The following is a 26,951-nucleotide window of genomic DNA, read 5'->3' as shown; positions in this document are numbered from 1 at the left end:
GGGAACTGATGCCCAGACAGGATAGGTAACTTGCTTACATCAGAACTAGAATTTAAGGGCTGGAGCCATAAGCTAAGGACCAGGACCATATTCTTGCATGCATATGTTCTCAACTTTGGTCCCTGACACACTCTGGCCCTCAGCATCTCTGGGTATAGGCCTGGAGACCTCTGAACACTGTCAAGATAGCCTTGATGGCCCTCAGCACCAAAGGATCCAATCAGTGTCACATCACTGAGACCTGGCACTGAACCACATGCCCTAGGAAATCAGGTTTCCCAGGGAGTGGTCCCCTGCCTTCTCATCACTGCTTGGGAGCTCCCCTGCAAAATAAGGACTAGAACTCAGGCACACTGTACTCTAAGAATAATAATATTTTCATATTGTGGAAAGAAAACAAAGAATTCCAATTTACAAACTTTCCTTTAGAGGTTTCCCTCAAATAATTTATAAACTACCTGGCAGCAGACATGACTCCCTTTAGAAAAACAAAAGAAGAAAATTGTAGGATACATGTGAGCTATCATTATCATAAAAATGTCCCCCAGATGTTTCTCACCTCTTTAGAGTATGAAAAAGAAAACATGAGTTTAAAATGCAGTAAAAGAAGATCCAAATTAGACACTAGGAAAATAGGTCTATCAAATCCTGGTCACTGAGAAATGATATAAAATCTCTTCCAGGGAACTTTTGGAATGTGACATCTGGCCACCCTGCTGCAGTTGTTATGTGAGTGGCCCCTTTCTAGGGATGAGCCACAATCTAGTTAAGCTCTGTTCATCTCATAAGGTCAGAGATGAACAGAGCTGAAATTGAGGTGATTGACTGCTCATAATTATAACAGAATTTAGGATTCATCTGCAAATGCATTTAGTCTACATTCTGTTTTATATTTGCATCAAGTTCTAGTAGGTCCAAATGTGCAGGTGGACTAAACTAGTGGCTACTGTGTGGTCTTGTCCATTGCCTCCACTGGATTGACAGGTAAACATCTGTTTAGATGATTTCTTTTCTTTTCTGTATATTCTGGTATTTTGTTTTCTGGACCACACCCAACAGTGCTCAGGGGTTACTCCTGGATCTGCACTCAGGAATCACTCTTAGCAAACTCAGGAAACCATATGCGATGCTGGGGATAGAACCCAGGTCGACCATGCGCAAGATTTTACCCACGGTACTGTTGTTCCAGCCCCTCATAGACTGATTTCTTTAGGTTTCATCTCAATGACTTACTGAGTTTATTAATACCATTCAAGTTTTTATTCCTAGCCCATTAGATAATACAATCCAAGATCTCTCCTATGCATCAGAGTAATTCTTTATTCTCACTAAAAAATATGGTCTTGATATTTGAAAAATAGCACTGTAGCACTGTCTTCCCATTGTTCATCCATTTGTTCGAGTGGGCACCAGTAACGTCTTCATTGTGAGACTTGTTACCGTTTTTGGCATATCAAATACACCACAGGTAGCTTGCCAGGCTCAGCCGTGCAGGTGGGATACTCTCAGTACCTTGTTGGGCTTTCCAAGAAGGATGGAGGAATCAAACCCAGGTTGGTCACGTGCAAGGCAAATGCCTTACCTGCTGTGATATTGCTCCAGCCCATTTGAAAAATAAGATGGAGAAAATAACAGAACAATTAAATCTGCACCTTATAAAATCAAATGGAATGACTACTTAGCTAATAAATTGACAACTCCAGAAAGAAATCAAGGGCCTGGGGAGAGATCACAGGTAGTATAGCACATACCTAGTGTGTGCTAGACTCTGAATTTGATCTCTAGCATCATGTGGCATGCCTGGGTATCACCAGAGATAGCCTGCTAGCCCCCAAGTACCTCCAGGCCTGAGCACCAAACAGTCAAGCCTACACTGCTAAACATCACTGACAGCAGGCTAGGGTCACCTAACCATCTCGAGAGAATGAAGAGCAATTAAGGGGTTTTAGATTAATTAAATTAAATTAATTAAATTTCAGTTAAAAAATTTATGGTGAGTATAGACCTAATCACATGGCATATCTGAATTAATGCTTGTTGTGCTAACATAAAGTGAGTACTGGAAAATGTAGCTACTATTATTCATATTCAGTGTTCACCACCACCCCCACCCACCCAGCCTCTGATGCTATTTTCATGTTCAATTATTGGCTTTTCCCAGTCCTGGTCTGAAAGATTATTGAAGCACTCCTCTGGCTTACCAGAGTCCAATATATGTTCTTACAAAGGATAAAGGTTTCTGAAAGTTCGCTTAAAAGAATTAGGGTGCTGTTGTCACCAAGGTGATGAAGGAAGGAATATACATCTCATAGATCACGGTCACAGTCCTCCCATTGTTCATCGATTTGCTTGAGTGGGCCCAGTAACGTCTCCATGTGAGACTTGTTGCTACTGTGTTTGGCATGTTGAATATGTCAGGGGTAGCTTGCCAGGCTCTGCCGTGCAGGCGAGATACTCTGGTAGCTTGCCAGGCTCTCCAAGAGGGGCGGAGGAATGGAATTTTGGTCAGCCATGTTGGCAGCGTGCAAGGCAAACGCCCTACCCACTGTGCTATCGCTCCAATGTAAAAGTCTATAAGAAAAGTTTCTCTTTGGGGGAGATATCTTCAGAGGGTAAGTTTCTCTTTTCTTGATAGTAGATATTTTGACTGAACTCTAAGCTCCAGTACTTCACAATCACGATCACGACCATCCTGTTGTTCTTTGATTGCCTCGAGCAGGCCCCAGTAACGTCTCCTTCATCCTAGCTCTGAGATTTTTTTTTTAAAAATGCCACATTCAAGGCTCTTTCAGGGTAAGAAGAATGAGACCCATCATTGTTACTGGTATTTGGCATATTGGGTACACCACGGGGAGTTTGCTAGACTCTGCCGTGTGGGCAGGTTACAATAGGTAGCCGGCCAGTTTGTCCAAAGTAAGAATGAGATAATAGGATGAAATGCGGCCGCACGTTTCCGGGAGCTGGGTTTTATAGTCTCTGGGTCTTGGCCGTTGATGGGATTACACTGCGCCAGGGGGCCAGTTGGTGGGTGTGACCCCAGTACTTCACATCTCTGCAGAATTTACTGCCTCAAAGAGTTTTTACCCTATTCCCTTGGCAAACACTGCCTTCCACCTTGTCTTTCTCTCTCACCAGTTGCCCTACTTTGCTGTTTTTCCTAATAATCAACAGTGAAATTTTTAAAACCTTTTTAAACTTGGTTGCTACCTGTCCAGCACACCACAAGAAAGTTCAAGAAGATTAGGGATCTCATCTCTCAAATTTCCAACCATATCTCCAGCAGCCAGAGTAATTTTGCAGACAAACAGTAGGTTGATGAAGAAATACCCTTACCAAAATAATTGATTGCCCTGAGGAATATTATCAAGAGAGTATTTTCTTGGAAAATCTTGGACATCTAAGAAGACAATTCTGCTGAATGTTGGAAAGGATAATTCTGCAAGGTTTTCCCTTATTCCAGGTGTGAAAATCTGAAACCCTGAGAAAGGAGAAAGTTTATGCAAGGGAGTAAGTAGAAAGCACAGAGGAAAACCTCTCAGAAGCAGAGGAGAGACGAGATCTTACAGTAAGGACACTCTTGCACACATATATGCATTCTAACACAGGCATACTGTTAGTCCAGGCAAATTGGGGTATTTGAATTAAGGACAAGGTTAAGGTTTCAAATATTTAAGCATTCCTTTGGGTCACAAACCAAAATTTCATGAGGAAAATGTACAAATAGTGTTGAGGACCATCTAAAATAATCAATATTACATTTTTATGCTACATGCATTACAGGTCACCAAGGAAATGGAAATTCTCAGCAGTTCTGCTCAAATAAAGAACCATGGGGAGCTGTCTAACATGATTAGGACTGGCAACTCTCAAACCAGAATGTATTGTCTTAGTTCAGCTGTACATTTTTTTGGCCATTTTTTAGCAAGCACATTTCCATGGATATTATTGTTGTATTTATGTTAGTAATAATACAAATAAAGCAATAATAAGTGTATCATTATTGCAGTTAACCTCACCTTCACTTTGAATCATGTTCTTTGAAAGTGTTTGACATTTCAGTGGGTTTTGATTTGTCTGACTTCATTTGGAGATTTTTGTCATACTCCATTCATGATCACATAAATTTGAATAGTCCTTTTCAAGTTATAAAGAATTCATATTACTGTTTGTGCCCTATAACAACTCATGGGAGAGATAGAGATTATAATTTTCTATTTTATAGGTAAGGAAACTAAAACTCAGGTAAGGAAAAGGACTTACCCCACGTCAGAGACATGAAGAATCACAGGAGGTTCAACTTCAGTATAGGTCATTTGGCTGCTTCTTCAATGTTTTTACTCTATGACAAACACCCATCACTAAGCTGACTTGATTGGCAAAGGTCAGTGTCCACAAACAATAAATATGTTTAGGTTCACATATACTTATGCAGAGTTTCAAATAGAAATCCCAGAACAAATAAAATAGAATTTCCAGCATGATTGTGTTCTGGATGTTCAGGAAAAATAACACACACACACACACACACACACACACACACACACAGAAACAGGAATGCCCCCTGCTACCATTTCTTTTCAGCGGGGATTCCATGGTTCCTTCGTCTAGCCAGGTGGTTGGGTAGTGTTACACAAATCTGATGTACTTTTGAGTGATTTGGGGAGAACCACCATACCACTTTGACCACCAAAAATATCCTCAGGCACAAGAGGGAAATTAGGAAGGATAAGTCAAGCGGTAAATTCTAACCAGGGCCCCTAAATAAATATTCAAGTTAAAAGGGAACAAAGTTTATTTAAATAAAGAGTCAGCGAAATGGCAGATGGCAGAACAAGGGAGGTGATTTTGGGGAAAGAAAAGCCAAGCCTACGAGAGGAAATAATTGTAGTAAGTAGAGTCCCACTGGGCCTTCGGTATTCAATTGGTCTTCTTCCAGGCATTTTGTCTCCTTCCAGTTTTCCAGTGTTTCATTAGATCGTCCTGGTTTAAAGATTATTAAATTTAATCCAACACATCCACTGAACTGATGGAGGTGTGTTGGACCAGGCATGGGAGCCTAATATTACAGGCATCACCACAGGTTTAGGGTTTAATCACTGAATTCATTCATTCCCTAAAGTGGATGGGAATTCAGTTCCAGTTTATACTATATCAGGGATCACAGTTTTATATCTGGTATGAGAGAACACTTTTTCTCTCTAATGGCTGCCCTGGGGATAGGATTTTGCAGAATAATAAAATCTTACTCTTGACAAATGAAAACGCTGAAATCTGTTCAGATCCACAAAAGTAAGATGAGAAATAAGGACTGCAGATCTTGACCTTTGAGTGAAAAAAGGGACAGTAGTGTTTATACTATTTATTTTTGTCTTAAATGGATGTTTATTGCATGTACAAAGTCATAGAATACCTACAGAAAATGTAAGAAGAAATAAATGGGAAATGTTGCTGCACTGAAAAGAAATTTTAGATATTGGAAAATCAAAATGAGAGGTAAATATACTTTTTAAGTTTTTTTGCCTCATTAGTAATTTGCCACTCTTACTAAAATAATTAACCTGGGTGAGAGAGATAGTATTGTGGGTAGGGAATTTGCCTTGCATACGGCTAACCTATGTAAGATCCCTGGCATCATATATGGTCCCTCAGAATCCACTACAAATGCTCCCTGAGCACAAAACCAGAAGTTCTGAGCATAACCATGTGTGATGCAAAAACAAAACCAAAAACAATTAGACTTCCATTGACTGTACTACATTGTTTTCAGTAAATGTCTGTGTCAATCACTGTTTCTGGTAAGTATTCAAACTACCACTGAGTTCAGCAACAGGCTGGAAAGATAGTATATCAGGTAGGGGGACTTTGCCTTACAAGGAGCCAACCTGGGTTTGATCCCTGACACCTCAGATGGTCCTCAAGCTCTCAAGGAATGATCCCTGAGCTCACAGCTAAGATTAAGCCATAAGCACCATGCATGTGGTCAAAAAAACAAACAAGAGCAAAAAGAAAAAAAATCACTGAGTTTCATATAGCAGATTTTCTCCGCCTAAAATAAAACTAGTATTACATATAAGTCAATAGTAATTTTTGACTCTTTCCAAATGGTGTGTAAAATTTTCTTATTTTCAGATGGCCGGAAAAAATAGCTTTCTATCTTCTTCCATTTACAAGTACTTGAAGTAAACAGTTCTTGAGACTATTCTGCTTTATGAAATAGAGGAAACTTTATAAATCATTTTGCTGACAGATGTTTCTTTATCTTTCCCTTTGGGAAGAAAAATGATTGTTTGGGATATTTGGAAAACAAGTATGGTGGTAAATTTTGTGGTAGAGAGTCTTGTTAAATATTTTCTTAGGTGCTTTTTATTAGCTAATTCCTCAGTAGCCTGTTCACACTCTTGGCATTACTTTTAAATAGGATGTTGCAAAGTCAAAGCACATTTTCTAGGAAGTGGAAAACTATGATCCAGAATTAAGTAAGGCAGAGTAAAAGAGATGCAGCAGAGAGGAAATAAAATTATTTATAGACAAGTTTACTATAGTTTCCAAAAGACATTTGCAATAAGTTTTTGAGACTCTTTCTGTCTTTGTGTCTCTGTATCTGTCAGTCTGTCTTTCCCACTCACTCTCTTTCTCTCCACAACTGTGATGACACTCCACCTAGGATTCAGTTTTTCATGAAGCTGTGAAAAATGCCTTGTAATGTTTGAGTACTGCAGGGTGGAGTCACTGAGCAGACTTCACTGTGTCCCACACTTGCCCCCTAGTGGGCACTAGAAAGTCCTGCATCTTTAATCCTGGGCATTTCCAAACAGACATGGTTTCAAACCAGTCTTCTAAACAAATCAAAACCATTTCTATTTTTCTTTCTTCTAGTTTGAAAAGGTCCCCTAAAGTTCTTAGAAACATTTTATTCTTATGAGAATCTTTATTATACAGTTAATTTGCTTTATAAGAGTACAAAGAATTTATATGAGTATAAATTCATAAATTTTAATGAATTTCAGGTCCAATTAACCAAATTACAAATGTATCACATTAGCCTATATAAATAAAAGAAATAAACTGTATCCACGACTGTGCATAATATGATAGTGATTTTCTTTTTTTTTTCAATGTCGGAGTACTGCTATTTATTCAGCCATTGATTAAGCTGATTGAATTGGGCATGAACACTACATTACTTTTTTTTTTAATTGAATGACCATGAGATGCAGTTACAAAGCTTTCATGTTTGAGATTCAGTTGTACAATGATAGAAAACCCATACCTCCACCAATGCACACTTTCCACCACCAGTGTCCTCAGTATATCTACACACACACCCCACCCCAGCCTTCATCCTGCTGCCTCCATGGCAGGTTATTTCCCCAATATTCTCTCTACTTTGGGGCATTATGCTTTGCTTGCATTTTCCTACCACCATTCAAGCCTGCCTGCCAGGGTCAGATGCTAGATCATTTATTGCCCATCACTCATTTTTAATATCTTGGTTTGCTGCAGCCACGCGCTTCTGGAATTCTAGATTGTAAATGGTAGAGTTCCAGAGACATTTCTATAGGGCATTAATTCATTTTGGGATTCAACTGGGTGTCTCTAGACCAGGTCTGTTTGTGTGGCAAGATGACATGCCAAGGCACATTGTGGACATGACAACCAGGCTGATGAACTGACAGGGAGTCTGGCACTTCTGCTCCACAAGGCATGGAGATTTAATACTGGAACCCACATACCTAGGCCTTGCATGTGGAAGCTCTTGGTCGCCAGGATTCCATATGGAGTAGACAGGAAGACTGCACCTGCTCCATCTGGGTTACCCCAGTGAAATTGGTTTAGTATGGGTTCTCGAGAGATCTCTGGTTCTGTGGTGTCTTCCGGGACTCACTTCTGTGTCTCTGACTTTTGATCTTTTTTGAGATTTATTTATGGGTCTCTGAAACAAGGCCAGTAATAGAGTTTACAGGGTGGTGCTGGTGTTGGTTCATGGGGGAAACTGTCAGTGCTTCCATGTGTATGGGGAAGTGGGTGGAGGTAGCCCACCCCAATTCTGTGAAAGCCTGGAGATTTCAGTCACAAAACCCGCATTACCAAATTTTCAGCAGATTATATCTTGGTGAGGTCTGTCCTGAGACGGTCAGGCTGGGGGTATGGCAGTGATTTTGGACTGTGGTAGCAAGCAGCTGCTGGGGGCTCTGCTTGGGCAGGCACCGCCAACTTGCCCCTCTCTGATTTACTCTAGTCTGTTCAGCCATGCATGGGTCCGAGGTTAACTGTAGCTTTTGGTCTCTTTTGAGATTTTTCTATGGATCTTTGAGATAAGGCCAATAAATGAGCTAATATAGCTGAGCCCGAGGTGGTTTGTGGGCATGGCTCCCACATACCTAACTTTTGGCCCTTTAATTTCTTGGGCTGGAACAATAGCACAGCGGGTAGAGGGTTTGCCTTGCAAGTGGCCAACCTGGCCAACCCAAGTTCGATTCTTCTGCCCCTCTCAGAGAGCCCGGCAAGCTACCGAGAGTATCTTGCCCGTATAGCAAAGCCTGGCAAGCTACCCATGACGTATTAGATATGCCAAACACAGTAACAACAAGTCTCACATTGGAGATGTTCCTGGGCCCACTCGAGCAAATCGATGAACAACGGGAGGACTGTGACAGTGACAGTGAATTTCTTGGTAAACTTGGTCCCAAGTTGTTAGGGTCCGGCCAAAGGCACAGCAGCAATTTTAAGGTGTCAGGAAGCCTGAAGGCACAATCAGGCTGCTGAATCACTCGCTCCACAGGTATAGGTTGACCTGTTGGTGGCACCATACCTCCCAGATAGTGATTTTTAAAAGGCATTTTTGGAATTCCACGTGAAGTACCTTCTTTCAAACTCAGTCACCTTCCGCAGTTTTTATTTTCATTATTGTTTGCCTCTTATCTACTTATAACCACACCAAAGGAGTCAAAGAACATCTGGCAGACAAAATTCCAGCATCTGGGGTCAGGGGTATCTCTCAAGTGTAAGGCCTCTTAATTTAAACCTTTGCCCTATATGCTCGGGCTTGAGCAGTAGCACAGCAGGTAGGACATTTGCCTTGCACACAGCCGACCCAGGTTCAATTCCTCTGTCCCTCTCGGAGAACCCGGCAAGCTACCGAGAGTATCACGCCCACATGGCAGAGCCTGGCAAGCTCCCCATGGAGTATTCAACATGCCAAAAACAGTAACAACAAATCTCACAATGGAGACGTTACTGGTGCCCGCTCGAGCAAATCGATAAACAGTGGGAGGACAGTGCTACAGTGCTACATGCTCAGCCCCTGGCCCAACAGTGCCTCTAAGCACTTCTGGACTGGTATGCATCCAGCACCATAACTGAACATCTGTCAGGAGTGAGCCCAATCCTCCCAGCCCCTTCCTCCAGCACCACTGAGTTTGACCCCTCTTAAAACAAATCCAGCTCCTGATATAAGCCTTATAAATTACTAACTTTCACTTAGGACAGAATTTCAGTTCTGACTGCTGAAGCCTGACACAGCACTAAATACGCCACCTTTCGGAGAATCTTACCTATTCATTGGTTTTGGTGTAACTGTGAGACACCCACATAGAGTGATTTAAAGAAAACTTGATCTTTAGTTCTCTTTTACATAAAGAAATTCCAAACTCAAGAATTACTATGACCCTTCAGAACTCAATCAAGAATGAGGTTTCTTGTATGTCTTGCTCTGCCATCTTCAGGTCTACTTTACATCTTGTGGTTCAAGGTATCTGGTCCTTTTTGGGCAGTAACCCAGCAGGAAGAAAGAAGAACTTGTACATTCTCCTGTAGGATCCGTCCTGGAAAGTGCACCCTTTGAAATTACATACAGTGGTTGAGAAATTTGTCACATGGTCAGCCTAGCTGAGAGGTTCTTTATTGTATGTTCACAAAGTAAAGAATGCGGCACTCTAGAAATGCATTTGGTGATATGAAGTTACTTTTCTCACCCCAGATGGCCAACGGCAAAGGGTGGATGAAGGGAAACAAGGGCCAGGCTGGTTGGTGATCAGTTGCAGTTTATTCCAATAAAGTCTCCCTCTGCCACCTTCCAGTCTTACCCACTCCCATAAGCCTCCTCATTCCTGTCTCCTACCTTCCTCCATTCTGGTCTCCCTAGCAAGTCTCATAGCCTTGTCAAGAGTCCAACTACACCCAGGTGAGAAAGCACAATCAACATATGAAAGCCCTTCCTTCTGGGGAAGCTCTTCTAAGACAAAGATCTCCTCCTGCTAGGAGATCTGCTCAAGGGTGGAATTTCATCCAAGGACATATTTCTTCTTTCTTTAGTCCATAAACAATCATCTTAGGTTTACTTCTTAATAAATTTCTAGTCATTTGTATGGACACAATAAGAGATATATTAAGCTTATAGGATGGCTCTCCTGGGGACATCTCGTTATAGATCCCAGACAACAGACTCCTAACTCCAATATGGTCCTTGACAAGTCACTTCTCTTTGGGTCATGACAGAATTTGTCCATGACCATGCCCTTAACTTATAGTTAAGTATTATGACGCTTGACCTGTCCCATTTTGATATCAGGGTAGCTTACAGATTGCCCTAGGTCCATCCAGTCCCTTCATTGGGACCCTACTTTTGGAGTGCTAGAAACCAAGGGCAACTGAGGCTGAAGTTGAGTAAATATGAAGATGCCCAGGAGTAAAGATTATTCAGAATCAGTTAACTCCCATGTTACAAAAACATAGCATAGTCTTCCTGTATCTATATTAAAAGGACACTGCTCTAAAGTAAACTATGCAAAGAACATAAGGGAAAGAGAAAAACAATATTTCGCTCACAAAAACAAAATCCAGAGTCCTTAGAGAGATCTGACCTTCCAAGTCACAGGATCTGATTTGGGGATATAGTTGATTAACAGAGAGGGGAAGCAGAACACAGAGAAGTTAAAGTTAAACACAGAGGAATGGGAATGCCTCAGGAGCACTGTGATGGGTGTAACTCAGTAAACCTAAACTCCTTGGGGAGGGGCAGAGGAGAAAGAATGAACCGTTGTTAAACCTGAAATGTTTAGAACTATAATCCAACCTTTTATCCTGTGCAGCTTGATTCCATGTAAAAAGCAGGGGTTCCATTCAACACTGTGAGTGAAGAAAGAATCAAAACTTGGGGACAGCAAGCAATCTCTCCTCTAAAGCTCTTATGGCACTCAGTGACTTTACTTAAAAAAAATTCTACTCTTTCTCTGCTCTGTGTTCGATTTGTCATGTTATTTTCAATAAAAAGTGACTTTCTTTTTCTTATGAACAAGTGAAGAGATCGTTCCACTCACATCTCCCATTGTGACATTCTGTTGCTAAAAAAGATTGGTTCCCGCAGTTGAAAGCCTGCCTCAAGGGCTGGGGAAGAGGATAGTTGGGACAGAGAAGCGACCTTATGACAATAATGATTGGAAGGATTGCTCCAGATTGGAGATGTATGCTGAAAGTGTGCAAATGACTAAACATGATGGCCTCTCAGTATCTTTATTGCAAATAATAATGCAGAGAGAGAGAGAGGAGGGAGAGAGAGAGAGAGAGAGAGAGAGAGAGAGAGAGAGAGAAAGTGTCTGCCTGGGGGGAGTGGTAGGACGGATAGGAGGGATATGGGGACATTGGTGGTGGGAAATGTACACTGGGGTAGGGATGGGTGTTGGAACACTGTATGGTTAAAACTCAATCATTAAAGCTTTGTAACTATGTCACAGTGACACAGTGATTCAATTTAAAAAAAAATTAAAGAGAAAAAAAAAAGATGACTTCACTCTCCTGCTGAATTCCATCATGTTGGTGCATTTCTTCCCTCTGCAGGTGATGGCTGTGCTGCCGGCCCCTCCGAAGCTGCTGGGAGTGCTCCTTACCTTTTCCCTGGGCTCCATCAGGCTTGTGCAGGCCGGCGCCTACTATGGGATCAAGCCACTACCACCTCAGATCCCACCACAAATTCCACAATACCAGCCCCTGGGCCAGCAAGTACCTCATCTGCCTCTGGGTGCAGATGGCCTTAGCATGGGCAAGGAGCTGCCTCACATGCAGTATGGCAAAGAGTATCCTCATCTACCCCCGTACAGGAAGGAAATGCAGCCGTTGCCAAGAATGGGCAAGGAAGTGGCACCCAAGAAAGGCAAAGGTAACATATGTGTTTTTGTTTTGCGTCATAAAACAGCAGCTTTCCAAAATCCTAAACTGACAGCAGGAGGGAAAGTTAAAATTTTGGGTATTTTTTTATTTAGAATACATTACCAGCTTTCATTACATGCCTACAATACTCAAAACTCTGTGCTTGAAAAGTTCCAGTCCCATAAAAAGATACAAGGAAAATGACCATTTTGTGCTATGCCTTGTTATTATAATAGCATCAAATGACACAAACCATATTAATCACAAATGGTTTATTCGCTTATTCATTCTTTATTCAAATATTTGGCAACTCCTTAATGGGTCTCTATTTTTGTATTAGGCTATAGGCCAGATGCTGGGGGATATTAAGTTACTACCCATATTCCATCAATAAACCAACAAGTAACTAAAGTATAGACTGCCTAGAAATGAGAGTTGAAACTCCCCCCCATGTCTTTTTAGGAATGTTCATTAGTTATTTAACATCTAGCAAACGCTTGTCATGTGAGAGATTGCTTATAAATTCACCTGGCTTATCTGGAAAGCTAGCATTTGCATGAAAGGAACTTCACCAAAGTGGTTAGTCTCTTTAAGAAGTAGAACCTCTCCCACTGGTCACAGCAGAATTACTAGATGGGGACTTGGGAGTCTGCATGCCAGAAAGGAGAGAGATTTAGTTAGCTAACCTCTTTGGACTTACTTCTCTTCATTTCTAAAGTACAACTGTTGATGGTATCAATGGCATAAGTGTTAAGTACTAAGGGCTAAAGCACCACAAGACGTTTTGAGTTACTTATAGTCAGTTTTCCAACCAAGTAGGAAAGAACAGTATATGTTTCATATGTTCCAGGCCCTAAGCCTGGGGCCAGCACCAGGGCTCTCTGATGAATAGGACAGGACAGAGCCAAGTCCAAAATGTTTGCTTAGTATCGATACAACACAAGGCACTGTCAAAAAACAGCATGCCTTTGATGTGTTACCATCACAACTATTAGCATGCAATTTTCTTCTCTTTAGAAATTGATACTTCACTTAATCTTGGCCATTTCTTCCCCCCCCCCCCCCTTTCTTGAATGGTCGTTCTGGCTTTTGGTACTTCTTGTCAGATGGGTACCAGAGATCTATTCAGGAATTTGAAATGAGTGATGGTCATGGTTCTCTTTTTTTGTTCCTTTAGTTGCTCAGTGAATGAACATGATGATAAGGCTTTGGGGTCATGAACTTCGTTTCTCAATATTAGCCATTATTGCTAGAAACATGGGAGAGTCAGAGCTGTGTTCCACAGCAAAATATAGTATAATCATTATAATAACATGTGTTTCATATTTTAACATTTTCAGAAAACATAATACCTATCTTATCCATTACTAATGTTATAGTGGGGTGTATTTCTTCATTATACTTATCAGCAAACAGAAGCAAATAACCTAAGTGACTTAGTATAAATGCTTTCTTCTTTTAATACCAAATTAGGAGCTTTCTGCTTTTAATCCCAACTTAATTCCTAATCCATACTGTTTGGTATCCTAAAAATTTTGTATTCACTCCTGTTTAAAAATAAAATTTATGACTGGGAAATAAATTATTAAAGAATTAGTATCTGAATTTGAGGAAATCTTACAGCACATTATTTGCTTATTTGACAGTAAGCGATTCAAAACTCTAGAGGATGGATTTGGAGAGTGTTATTAAGACACACACAAAACAAATAGTGCTTCAATTACCCCCTAAGTCCACCTCACCTATGTCATGTATTTTAGCACAAGAGGAAATAATAATTGCTATAAACTTATATTAAAATCTAAGTATAGAAAAATACAATATAACATTAAGTTGAAAAAATAAAAACCAACATTTAAAACATGTATATGCAAACACACACACACACACACACACACACACACACACACACACACATTCCTAGAACACAGTATTGTAGTATAAGCAGGCACTCAGGTTCTTGTCCTCAAGCGGTCAAGATTGAGAATAAGGGCAAGAGATCGAGTGACTGAATCCAGAAAAAACTTGAAGGGAAAGGAAGGTAGTAGAAGTCAGGGAAGCTTTATTTAAGGGAAGGGAAAGGAAGATAGCAGATGCAGATTATATAGGTGGGGTCACATGAAAAAGAATTCCAGAGAAAAGCAAAAATCTTTCACCTTTCATACCTATTTAGCAAAGAAGGGTAGGAGCATTTCTTTATTGTGTTCCAAACATGTAAGTCATTAAATGTGGGGGGGGGGGGGGGACATTAAAATGATTATCCTCTGGTGTCTGGTATCTAGAATATTCAGCCATCCAGGTTATCAGGCACCATCTTGGCCTAATACTACTAATTCCTTTTCTTAGGGTCATATTCCTAATCTCACCCTACCTGTTCCTTTTGTCCCTACAACTCGGAGATATAAATGCTTTTCAAATCACTATTACTCTGTGTTGTGGCCTTATAAGGAACTTGGGATTTTCTTTATCCTTCTTTGAATTTTCTAAATTGATTATGCCGAACATATCATATTATCTTTAAATTCTGTTTCTCTGCTACTTTTAGAAACTGTTTATCTGGTACTTTCTTTTTTTTTTTTTCAGTTCTTTTTTAAAATATTAAACAATGCCAATAATCAACAGTAGGGATCAGTTCTCAAACATGGCAAAGAAATTTTTACCTAGATTGTCTTTTATGTACCGAGAACATATTAGAGGCAGACGGGCACATTCTTCCTGGGCTTTCCTCTTAATAAGCAATACTTTGTGGGAAGAAAATAATAACCGGCATGACTTTCTTGACATGAGCAATGACCAATATCCATCTCTCCCTCTCCTTTCCATCGCCTTCCTCCCTCCCATCCTCTTTTCTCTTTTCCAGCTGAAGTACCAGTTGCCAGTTTACGAGGGGAGCAAGGTCCCCGAGGAGAGCCTGGCCCCCGAGGACCACCTGGGCCCCCCGGTTTACCAGGCCACGGGATTCCTGGAACCAAAGGAAAGCCGGGGCCACAGGGATACCCAGGAATCGGGAAGCCGGGAATGCCTGGGATGCCGGGAAAGCCTGGCGCCATGGGAATGCCGGGAGCGAAAGGTGAAATCGGACCCAAAGGGGAGATTGGGCCCATGGGCATCCCGGGGCCACAGGGCCCTCCGGGTCCGCATGGACTTCCAGGCATTGGGAAGCCAGGAGGCCCAGGGTTACCAGGGCAGCCAGGTGTAAAGGGCGAGCGAGGACCCAAAGGACCCCCAGGCCCTCCCGGCCTCCAGGGGCCTAAAGGAGAAAAGGGCTTTGGGATGCCAGGTTTGCCGGGCCTGAAGGGGCCTCCCGGGATGCACGGTCCCCCTGGCCCCGTAGGCCTGCCCGGCGTGGGCAAACCCGGGGTGATAGGCTTCCCCGGCCCCCAGGGACCCCTGGGAAAGCCTGGTCCTCCGGGTCAGCCAGGGCCACAAGGCCCCATTGGGGTGCCAGGGGTTCAAGGACCTCCCGGGATGCCCGGAGTCGGAAAACCAGGCCAGGATGGACTCCCTGGTCAGCCAGGATTCCCGGGGGGCAAAGGGGAGCAAGGGCTGCCCGGGCTGCCGGGCCCCCCAGGCATTCCAGGGATTGGGAAACCAGGCTTCCCCGGAGCCAAAGGTGACAAGGGCATCGGGGGTCTGCCAGGGCCTCTGGGGCCCCGAGGGGAAAAAGGACCCGCAGGCCCCCCTGGGATCGGGGGGTCCCCCTGGAGAACCAGGACTGCCGGGACTCCCAGGTCCCATGGGCCCTCCCGGCGCTATTGGCTTTCCGGGCCCCAAAGGAGAGGGTGGGATTGCGGGGCCCCAGGGCCCCCCGGGGGCCAAGGGGGAGCCAGGGCTTCAAGGCTTCCCGGGGAAGCCTGGATTCCTAGGAGAAGTGGGGGCCCCGGGCATGCGGGGCTTGCCAGGCCCGTTGGGGCCCAAGGGAGAAGCGGGCCACAAAGGTTTGCCTGGTCTCCCGGGGGCCCCAGGGCTTCTCGGACCAAAGGGAGAACCCGGCATCCCGGGAGATCAGGGGTTACAGGGGCCCCCGGGCATCCCAGGGATCACAGGCCCCAGTGGTCCTATTGGGCCTCCGGGAATTCCAGGCCCCAAAGGGGAGCCAGGCCTCCCCGGGCCCCCCGGGTTCCCGGGGGTGGGGAAGCCAGGAGTGGCCGGGCTGCACGGCCCCCCAGGGAAGCCAGGGGCCCTGGGCCCTCAAGGTCAGCCTGGCCTCCCGGGACCCCCGGGCCCTCCGGGGCCTCCAGGCCCCCCAGCCGCGATGCCCCCGACACCACCGGCCCACGGAGAGTATCTGCCAGATGTGGGGCCTGGGATCGACGGGCTGAAGCCCCCGCATGCCTACGGGGCGAAGAAAGGGAAGGCCGGGGGTCCCGCCTATGAGATGCCCGCGTTCACCGCTGAGCTGACCGCGCCCTTCCCACCCGTCGGGGCGCCCGTGAAGTTCGACAAGCTGCTCTACAACGGCAGGCAGAACTACAACCCGCAGACGGGCATCTTCACGTGCGAGGTGCCCGGGGTCTACTACTTCGCCTACCACGTTCACTGCAAGGGGGGCAACGTGTGGGTGGCCCTGTTCAAGAACAACGAGCCCATGATGTACACGTACGACGAGTACAAGAAGGGCTTTCTGGACCAGGCGTCTGGGAGCGCCGTGCTGCTGCTCAGGCCCGGGGACCGCGTGTTCCTCCAGATGCCCTCGGAACAGGCTGCCGGCCTCTACGCCGGCCAGTACGTCCACTCCTCCTTTTCAGGATATTTATTGTATCCCATGTAAAAACACACACACCATAAATAAATAAATACACAGAGATTTAATAGAAGAAAAGAACACGCCACCACAATCGGGTGGATAAATGTAATTAACTGCTTTAAAACTTGTATTTAGTCGAAAAGTTCTATTTAACTGAAAATTTGAACCCTCGTGTACAAATAAAAAATAAAAACTGAGATGCAGTCGTTAGGCTCTGCACAGCCACTGGTGATTGAAAGTGATGGGAGGGGTTTAGGCATCAAGTTACTCACCACGGTGTGGGTACCATTCAGCTCATCAGATCAGCTTCCACCTTAACCTGTTCATTCAGAGCCATCATACCACTTCCACATGAAAGATAGTAAGTTAAGGAACATAACTCACTCTGTTGTTTACTTTAAAGTATCTAGGAATATGGCCTCACACAATGTCAGTGATGGCCAGTACAGACCGTATTGCCTTGCATCGTTGCCTCTCTTTGTGTAGCAACTGGGAGATAGTTGATGGGCATATGGGAGAGGAACTCTTACTGCCCTAGTGGGGAGGGACCCATGACAGGGCTTGGGGCAAAGGGATTTTTCTCTCTTGTCAGCAGCTGGATCTTTTAGGGAAAAAATAAATAAATAAATTCTACTCAAAATCTGCCCTAGTGTCTCTGAACAAGCAAACTCATCAATCAGCCAAGTGTGCCTTATCTGGGCCTAGCCCTGGGTGAGCCGCTTGTTTGGGAATTAGGACATGTCTCTCCAATCCTAACGAATACCTAGGAGATGGACAATAATTAGATCATTTTTTTCCTCATGGGTTCTTTTGTTTTGTGGCTTGTTTATGTGTTTGTTTTGGGGGCCACACTCTAGAACTGGAGTTTTACTTGGCTCAGTTCTGGAGGTTGTTATAAGTGGAGTTGGCTTGTCCTTGGGCCTCTAAGCCATCTCTCCATTCCTGTTTGTGACTTCTTATATTTTTTCTTCCAATTAATTCTCACCATGTCCAGCTAGTATATTTAGGAATCATTAGGAAAAAGTCATAATAACGCTTTCCCTATAAATTTCCCACTTTTATCTCTAAACCCAAATGACTATAATAAGATTTTTACCCATGAGAGGAATAGCAATATTTCTGTCAGCCATTAAATGTCAAAGAACTGTCCTTGCATAGAACATATGCAAATTAGTGATTTCTGAGCTTTCAAGGCCAATTTTTAAAATCCAAATCATCCTTCAATTTTTCTTCTTCCTTTTATCGGTTTTGGGGTCACACCTGGCAGTGCTCAAATTACTCCTGACTTTGCACTCAGGTCAGGACTTACTCCTGAAGGGCTTGGGGACCACATAGAGTGCTGGGGATGGAACCCGAGTCAGTGGCGTGTAAGGCAAGTGCCCTACCTGCTGTACTATTGTTCCAGCTGCATATTTCCTTTTGTAAGGAGAAGAATGAGAATTTTATAGGAAAATTCTTTTTGATGAAAAACTAACTCTTGAAATAGTAAATTTAATATAGCTGTTCTACTTTTTAGGGGAGGAATAAAATTATATAGGAAGAGCTGTTTCCTTAGAAGCAATTTGTAAAAGATCTAATTGGAACATTAAAGGAATTGTTATTCGATGCTTTATATGTCACCTCCAATTCAGCACAAAACAAACTTAAAAGAAAAAAATAATGTTTTTCCAGATTTCCACCTAGTGTCATACCAACTATCTTAGATATTCAAGTTGGGTCTCCAACACAGACAGGACAATTCAGTTGAGTTGTGGTTGCCACTCGAAGCCGCTGGGGAAGTAGTACAAGGTTATGGTTGTAAGTTTCATGTTTTTTATCCTGAAAATTAAGAGTGAGTATCAAGGGGATTGGTACAGACAGGAATGAACAAATAAATACGGTCCAACTAACCATACATGTGACTGTGTCTATGTGAAATCTGAATTATTTCAGCCATTCAGTATATTCTACGCAACCTAATATGCGTTTTTCTTACACAGTGTATGAGCATCAATTTTTTCCTCGATTTCTGAAAAAGAGAAGTGTGTTCATTATCATATGGGCTCTTATTCATAGTTAACTATACAAAAAACTGATCCCATCAAAAGTATGTTTATCTCTACCTTCATTTTCAAAGCATACAACATTTATGTGGCCAAATACCCTTTGAGGTTGCTCTTGAAGATGCTGGTTTTGGGTTGATGACTACGGAGCAACAAGAATCACTGGGTTCTTTCTGCTGAGTAACTGTAGCTGTATTTATCTGTACATGTATGGACCTATTACCTTACACCAAATAAGAAAGTTTGTTCTTATTTGTTCCTGTTCAGTTAAGAGCAAATTTCAAAATATCTTCCAACTTATTTATTGGTTGTTAATCAATTATCTATATATATATAAGTATGTGTGTATGTGTGTATTAATGAGGCATATGCTTCAAACTTTTAGAAGAAGCAGATTCTATGCCGGATACTGTATATTCTACAATGGTGCTAATCTCAGAGCTAAATGAATTACCCCATTTAATTTAAAAAAGAGTTTTAAATAATTATCTATGTGTCTGGTTCTCTCTGGAGTATTGCATATCATGTTAACACATTAGTTTAAAAGCAGATGAGACACCCGCACGTCCTAAAATCTAGGAATAGTGCTATAATTTCTATGTAATTCAAAATCATCTAGAACTTTTCCATACAAAATGGACCAAACTGGCATTATTATTATTATTATTTATTACAGAGTTTTAATGAAGTATGACATCCCACAAGGGAAAAGAATGTCTGTAATAAATGACTGTTCTCAAATATTTTACAAAATTCCATCAACGATCAACAGACTTTTTTGTGTTTCCAAGATAGATTTGAGACTTATCAATAAGAAATCAATTTTGTATTTAAATGTTTGTACTAATTTGAAAAAAAGTCTTATTAAAAATCTTTAAAAGAATGTTTCTCCTCTTGTTCTTATTTCTCAGTTGACACAGATAATCATAACTTTCTTAAATCCCAAGGTGTTGACTAACTGCTGAATCATAACTTCAACATAACTGCTGATTTCTCTTCGACATAAAACCACTCTGAGCATAAGCTGCCTAAGGTCAACATGAAAGCTTCAGTCAGGAAACCAGGTTCTTCTACCTTCCTGCTCTTTCTCCAAAAAAGTGTTTCCTTCAGCTCCAAGATTCTGCTAGGTAACCATCTCAACAACATTTCAGCTGTGGAGGAGAAGGAAATAACCAAGAAGAGGAGGTGGGTTCACTTCTTACAGCATTTAACCAGAGGTTACTTAGCTCACTCTCCACATAGCCAATGGTTCTTATTGTAGTCACACTGCACAATAGGCCAACCTGTGGGAGTGTGAGGAAATAAATATTATTTGGGGCGACAACATTCCCAGCTAGAGATTGTGCTTTCTCTTACTATGAAAAAAGCACAGATATTAGGGGACAATTAGATGTGGCATAATTACAAACAGCATAAAAAAAAAAAACTTCCACAGCTTTTTCTCTCTCTGATCAAAAAAGATTTTTTTTTTCATTTTGTTTTTCACACAAAAGCCACAGAGTTTGTGGAAAGTAGTGAGCAGAGTTACAGAGAATGTGCACACCTGTTTTAAGAATTACAGGGACTTAGTAAGCATCACAGATAAGGAAAGACTTCTATTGTGATGACTTATCAAGCTCAGAAAGATTCTAATTTATCATGTCAAGAATATTGCAAAGGGAGATTCAAACTATTCAAAAAATTACTGTTGCTGGTTAGCTCATTTGTTTAAATCCTCAATCTGGAAAGTCACTGTCACTGTCACTGTCCTCCCATTGTTCATCGATTTACTTGAGTGGGCCCAGTAACATCTCCATTGTGACACTTGTTACTATCTTTGGCATATCAAATATGTCACAGGTAGCTTGCCAGGCTTTGCAGTGTGGGTGAGATACTCTGGAATGAAAGACCATAATTTTTTTTCTCATGTAGCCCAATAAGTTCTATTTCTTTCCACAACTAAAAAAATCTTCTGTAATAGGTACTGGCATTCTTATTTGGATACGCATGCCATGCGCGCGCGTGCGCGCGCACACACACACACACACACACACACACACACACACACACACACACAGAGACAGAAACAGAGACAGAGACAGAGACAGAGACTGAGAGAAAAATGAAAGGATGGATACAGAAGACCAAGGCAGAGAGGAATGTGTGGACAAGTAGGGTAAATCCATCATTAACTACTGTGGCTGAACAGAGTAAATCTAAAAATATGTATCTTACCATGAGTCTCCCGCATGGGCAGAGCCTGGCAAGCTCCATGTGGCATATTCAATATGCCAAAAACAGTAACTATAACAGGTCTCATTCCTCTGACCCTGAAAGAGCTCCCAATTGTTGGAAAAGATGGGTAAGGAGAGGCTTCTAAAATCTCAGGGTTGGGAAAAATAAAGATGTTACAACTGTCATCCCGTTGTAAATTGATGAACAACGGGATGACAGTGATAGTCATACAGTGATACCATGGGTCTAATAGTGGCCCTTATGTTAAAACAAAATACTGAGTAGTACTTACTTTGCATCTGATACTACTAAGTAATTATTATACTACTTATATTACTAAATAATATAAGAGATACAAAAGCTAAAGATAATATGGCTTTTCTCCTTAAAAAAAAATAGTACAGTGGTGGGGAAGGGGGAGGAGCAATTGTACAGTGGATAGACTTTTTGTTTTGTTTTTTTTTTTGCTTTTTGGGTCACACCTGGCGATGCTCAGGGGTTACTCCTGGCTCATGCACTCAGGAATTGCTCCTGGTGGTGCTTGGGGGACCATATGGGATGCTGGGAATTGAACCTGTGTCGGCCATGTTGGCTGCATGCAAGGCAAATGCCCTACCCACTGTGCTGTCGCTCCAGCCCCTGGATAGACTTTTTTCTTTACCCAAGGCTGACCTGGATTTGATCCCTGGCACCTCATATGGTCCCAATGAGAAACACCGGGAGTGACTCCCAGGGCACAGCACAAGACAGATCATAGTTTGATTCCCAGAATCCCATGTTGTCTCCCAAGTACCGCTAGGAGTAATTTCTGAATGTAGTTGTCAGGAGTAACCCGTGAGCACCACCAGGTGTGGCTCAAAATACAAACAAACAAGCGAACAAAGCGCTAGGACCAATGATAGAGTATAGAAGTTAGGGTGCATGCAGAGCATGTAATCAAACAAATTCAGTCCCCAACACCAAATGACCTTCCAAGTTCCCCCTGGTGGATTCCAGAATCACAGGACCTAACCAGTATCAAATCCTTAGCCCCCAGCACTGCACAGATCACCCGTTTGATCAGATATCATCCCACACCCTATGAGGACCAAAACCAAAAACCAGAATGGTACCTTCTTGTTAGGAGGATATTGAGATTTTTGTTAAGCAAAAAATTAATTTTCAGGTGAAAGAACACTGAGTGCAGTGTACTATTATGCCACCTGGGTACAGTATTCTCATTGACTATGTATATACATGAATATATATTTATATATATATTTAATTAGACCATTTGATTCTTCGCTGTCCCTGGGAATGTGTTCTCTGGCACATCTGTTGCATAATTCCTCTTCATCTCTGAGAGCATTATGCAAGGATCACTTCTTTTGTTTTGTTTTGTTGGGGGAACACACTCAGCTCTGCTAAGGGGTTACTCCTGGTTCTTTGCTCAGGGATCATATATGGTGTGAAGATCAAATCCTGGTCAGACATGTGCAAGGCAAGCATCCTACCCACTATACTATCACTCCAGAACCTGAGGATCACTTCTCTATCCCTGCTGATCAGATTTAGTCTCTTCACTTTCTCCTATCTACACACCCTGCTGAGCATAATCTTTGTTCTTTTTCTGCTCTGTAACCTAGCTGCTGGACTACCTCCCTTATTAAAGAGAGCATTAGGTTCTTGTGAGCTATGTCTTCTCTGTCTGCATCACTAAGGGATGATCCAATAGCAGGTTTGGGCATGGTGGGCTGAGGGAGGAGGGGAGTCAGAATCATTGTCTCAAAACTGCCATGGGAGCCAGTGCTGAACTTGATGTGAAGTTTGGTAGAATCCAGTTCTAGAATTTTAAGACCAGACAGAAGATTGCATGTCCCAAGGCTATTTATTTAGAAGCCTGCTATAGAATGAAATCAAGTTTCAGAGAGTGATTTGGAAATTATGATTTTCAAATAAATCAACTTTATTTTGATAGTATCTGGATGGAAGGAGCATATGGATATTCTATGAGGAATTGCCTCTCCTAAAAGAGGAAGAAACTAGTTGTATGTGCATGTGTATAGTGCGTGAGCGTGTGAGCACATGTGTGTGCTGTGTTTTCCCCCTGGGAAAAGGGGGATATTGAGATTAAGATAAGGGTATGTCCTCACCGAGTCAGAGGACATTATGCAAGGACTAATAATCAAAGGAGGATCAAAGGATGCAGGTGAGATATTTATGTTTTAGTTAAATTGTAGACCCTTAAGTCAGGAAGTAGTATAAAAACAAGTATTTAAGGAGGCTATTTTGATGTTTCTATGGAAGAAATAAGATACAAATAGTAAAACCAATGAGGAGCGTTTCAGAACAACTTTGCTGCAGCAATGGGAAGAGAGGGTGATGGTGTAGATCCTAAGAAAATCTCAGGACTAAAGATCAGAAGGTGTCCGGTGTCAGAAGTCAAAGACTGCATAAAATGGATCATTTCAAGAGCTAGGAAATAGAATAAAGACCAATAGAAAACTAAATGGACATCTAGAAAAATTGAACTGAGCTTGGGAGCAATCCCAGAGAATGAGGGAGAAGGAAGCTTGATACCAACATGGCCTCCTGTCATTGGACATTTGGAAAACAGAGATGGTCTCTCTGATGGAAATGATGGTCCACTTGCTGTGTGTGATCCAGGCAGGCATAAGAGAAGACACTCAGGTATTTCATAGACATGTGGGCTTTAACCTTCTGGTGGGAGATGCCTGTGATCCAGATGTTTCCTTTGGTAGGAAAATAAAAAGAACCATGAATCTGAAGAGAGAGTGGTGGTTTTATTGTGTAACCTCAAAAAAGGACAGCACAGCAATGGCAGTGGTCTATCTGTCCCACCACTAGCGTTCGGTGGTCTCATGCCGCTTTCCCCACCCTGGGGAGGTCGATGGCGATGGGCAGGCAAGGGAAAGAACGAGGGCCAGGCTGGTTGGTCTTAGTTGTAGTTTATTCCATTCCCATCTCCACTCTCCTCTGATTCTCCTCCTGCTTCTTCCTCCCACATGCTACTTCATTCTCCTTCTTGATCCCCCTTCATCCTCCTTCTCTGGAGTCTGGATTCTGATTCTGATTCCCTTTCTCCTCTTGCTCTGGAATCTGGATACTCACTTCTGATCTCCCAGCCCACTCTTACAGTCTAGTTAAATCCCAAAGCATGAGGGGCTGGATAACAATTACACATAGGTGCGATCACAATCAATAGGGGTAGAATTCTTTCCCTCAGGGACATCCGCTCCTAGGACAGATCCTCATTATCAGATCAATCCACCCTAGATCGGATTCCCCTGGGTGTGTTTCTCCTCTCCTTGTCTAACAAACATATAAGCAGTTATAATATAAATCATTTTGTATGGATACAGTAAGAAATAGCTTAAACTTATAGAATTGCCCTCCTAGGGCCATCTTGATCTCAGACTACAGTGCTCAGGCCAAATAGTCTTTCCTACCTTGTCTTGTCAGGGTCCTTGTCTCGTCATTACTTTTGGATCATGACAGCATTTGTCTATGATCAAACTCTTATAGATAAGAATCGTGGCACTTTGGCCTGGCCCATTTCAATGCCAGGGTAGCTCACCACTTGCCCTGGGTCCATTCAGTCCCTCGTCGGGACCCTGCTTTTGGGGTGTTAGGAACCAAGGGCACTGAGGCTTAAGTCGAGAAAGCAGATGCCCGGGAGTGAATAATATTCAAAGCCAATTAAATCCTAAGTTACAAAGCATAATGTTAACGGTGTTCCTGTATCTATATAAAAACGGCATTGCTTTAAAGTAAACTGTTCATAGGCATAAGGAGAGGAGAAAGGCAATATTTCACTCATACATATAAAATCATAGATTTCTGAGGAATCTAACCTTACAAGTTAACAGAGTCTGATTAGGGAGAAAGCTGATTAACTGGTTGGGGAGGAGAGCATAGGGAAGAATTTACAGATAAACACTATGGAATGAAAGTTCCTCAGGAGCACTGTAATGGGTGTAACCTGATAAACCTAAGCTCCTTGTGGAGAAAGGGAGAAAGGACAAAGCAATGTCATCCTACAGCTTATTATAATTAGCACTGAACTGTCCTCCCATTGTTCATCGATTTGCTCGAGCGGGCCCTGTAACGTCTCCATCGTGAGACTTGTTGTTACTGTGTTTGGCATAACGAATATATCATGGGGAGCTTGCCAGGCTTTGCCATGTGGGCGAGATACTCTCAGTAGCTTGTTGGGCTCTGCGAAAGAGGTGGAGGAATTGAACCTGGCTCGGCCGGGCCAGCCGCGTGCAAGGCAAACGCCCTACCAGTGTGCTAATAACTGATTTGATTACTAATACCTTTTGCAGAAAAACATCCTTATATTGCTTTAAAATCTCCCATATAGTAGTACCCCATGTCCTCCAGGAGTGAAATCTGAGTACAGAGAGAGGAGTCAGCCCTAAGCACTATGGCCCCAAAACAAAAAGCAACAACAACAATAACAACAAAAACTCCTTTGTTTATAGGAGGTTTTTTTTTAATTAAATCACTAGGAATTCCAAAGTACAATGATATTTATGATTGAGTTTCAGGCATACATGTTTCCAACACCAATCCCTTCACCAGTGCCCACTACCCTCCACCAATGTCCGCAGTTCCTCCCACCCCAGCCTGCGTCTGTGTCAGGCACTTTTCTCCATCCCTATTTAGTCCTCGAATTTCCTTCCTTTACTTATCCCCACCCCACCCCTGCCCCCAGAGTCAGACTTCCTACTGAAGACCAGTTTTCCTGCTCTTCATTTCTATTGTCTTTAGGCATTTGAATGCCCCTTATGAAGTTTCTTTATATCCCACTTATGAGAGAGATAATATATTCACAAAAATATACCCGGAGGGCTCAAAAGCACAAGGAAGATAAGACATCTGCCCTTCTCTGTCATTGCTCACTGTATACAGGAGGAAAGTGAAAGGAAATAAAGTGATACACACAATCCCCTTTCAGTACCAGTATTGCAATCCACAGTGCCTAAAAGGCAAGAAGATAAAGGAAATAGTACCTCCTTAGCAGAGGCAGGCTGGGGAGCGGGAGAGAAACTGAGGACTTTGGAGGGAAGGGGACCTGGTGATGGGACTGGTGCTCGAATGTACACCTGAAACTCAACCATGAATGACTTTGTCATTCAAAGTGATTCCATGAAAAATAAATGCAAATCAATTAGAATAACTTTTAAGTACAGCAAAATAAACGTTATCCCAATACACATAGAAGGTCAACAAATTTCAAATACACAAGCCAACAGTGTAATCAAAACAAAACATACTGTCCTCCCGTTGTTCATGGATTTGCTCGAGTGGGCCCAGTAATGTCTCCATTTTGAGACTTGTTGTTACTGTGTTTGGCATATTGAATATGTCACGGATAGCTTGCCAGGCTTTGCCGTGCGGGTGAGATACTCTTGGTAGCTTGCTGGCTCTCAGAGAGGGACGGAAGAATCGAACCGGCTTGGCCAGGCTGGCTGCGTATAAGACAAATGCCCTACCACTGTGCTATCGCTAATCAATCATGTTTTATTATATTTGAATAATGGTCTCTGTGACTTTAAAAAAGCAAATGTTCATTCCACACGATGGACGGAAAATATACATGGAATAGATTTATGATTATCCTTTAAGAAAAGGTAGTTTTTACATCTTTAAATCCAAATTTCTGGTGCTTTCCTTAATACTCAAAATCAGTATTTGTGCCAGATAAATTTTATCCTCAAACAAGTTATTTCTTATTACTATAGCAAATAGCTATTAATACATTTTAGTATTTTAAAAATGCCAATTCCTGGATACAA

The 26,951-nt window shown here is 42.4% G+C and overlaps 1 protein-coding gene across 1 annotated transcript in view; it reads left to right on the top strand.

Annotated features, from left to right (window-relative positions):
* Positions 1-17,094, top strand: part of COL8A1 (collagen type VIII alpha 1 chain) — a 77,769-nt gene extending 60,675 nt beyond the window's left edge. Inside the window, 3 exon segments of the mRNA XM_056138692.1 lie at positions 11,836-12,154; positions 15,005-15,834; positions 15,836-17,094. Coding sequence (XP_055994667.1) covers positions 11,839-12,154; positions 15,005-15,834; positions 15,836-16,915 — 2,226 coding nt within the window. The 5' untranslated portion in view covers positions 11,836-11,838 and the 3' untranslated portion in view covers positions 16,916-17,094.
* The last annotated feature ends 9,857 nt before the right edge of the window (positions 17,095-26,951 follow it).

Source organism: Sorex fumeus, unplaced genomic scaffold (genome assembly GCF_029834395.1).
Source record: "Sorex fumeus unplaced genomic scaffold, SorFum_2.1 ptg000129l, whole genome shotgun sequence".
NCBI lineage: Eukaryota > Metazoa > Chordata > Mammalia > Eulipotyphla > Soricidae > Sorex > Sorex fumeus.
This window is presented reverse-complemented; position numbering and strand designations above follow the sequence as displayed.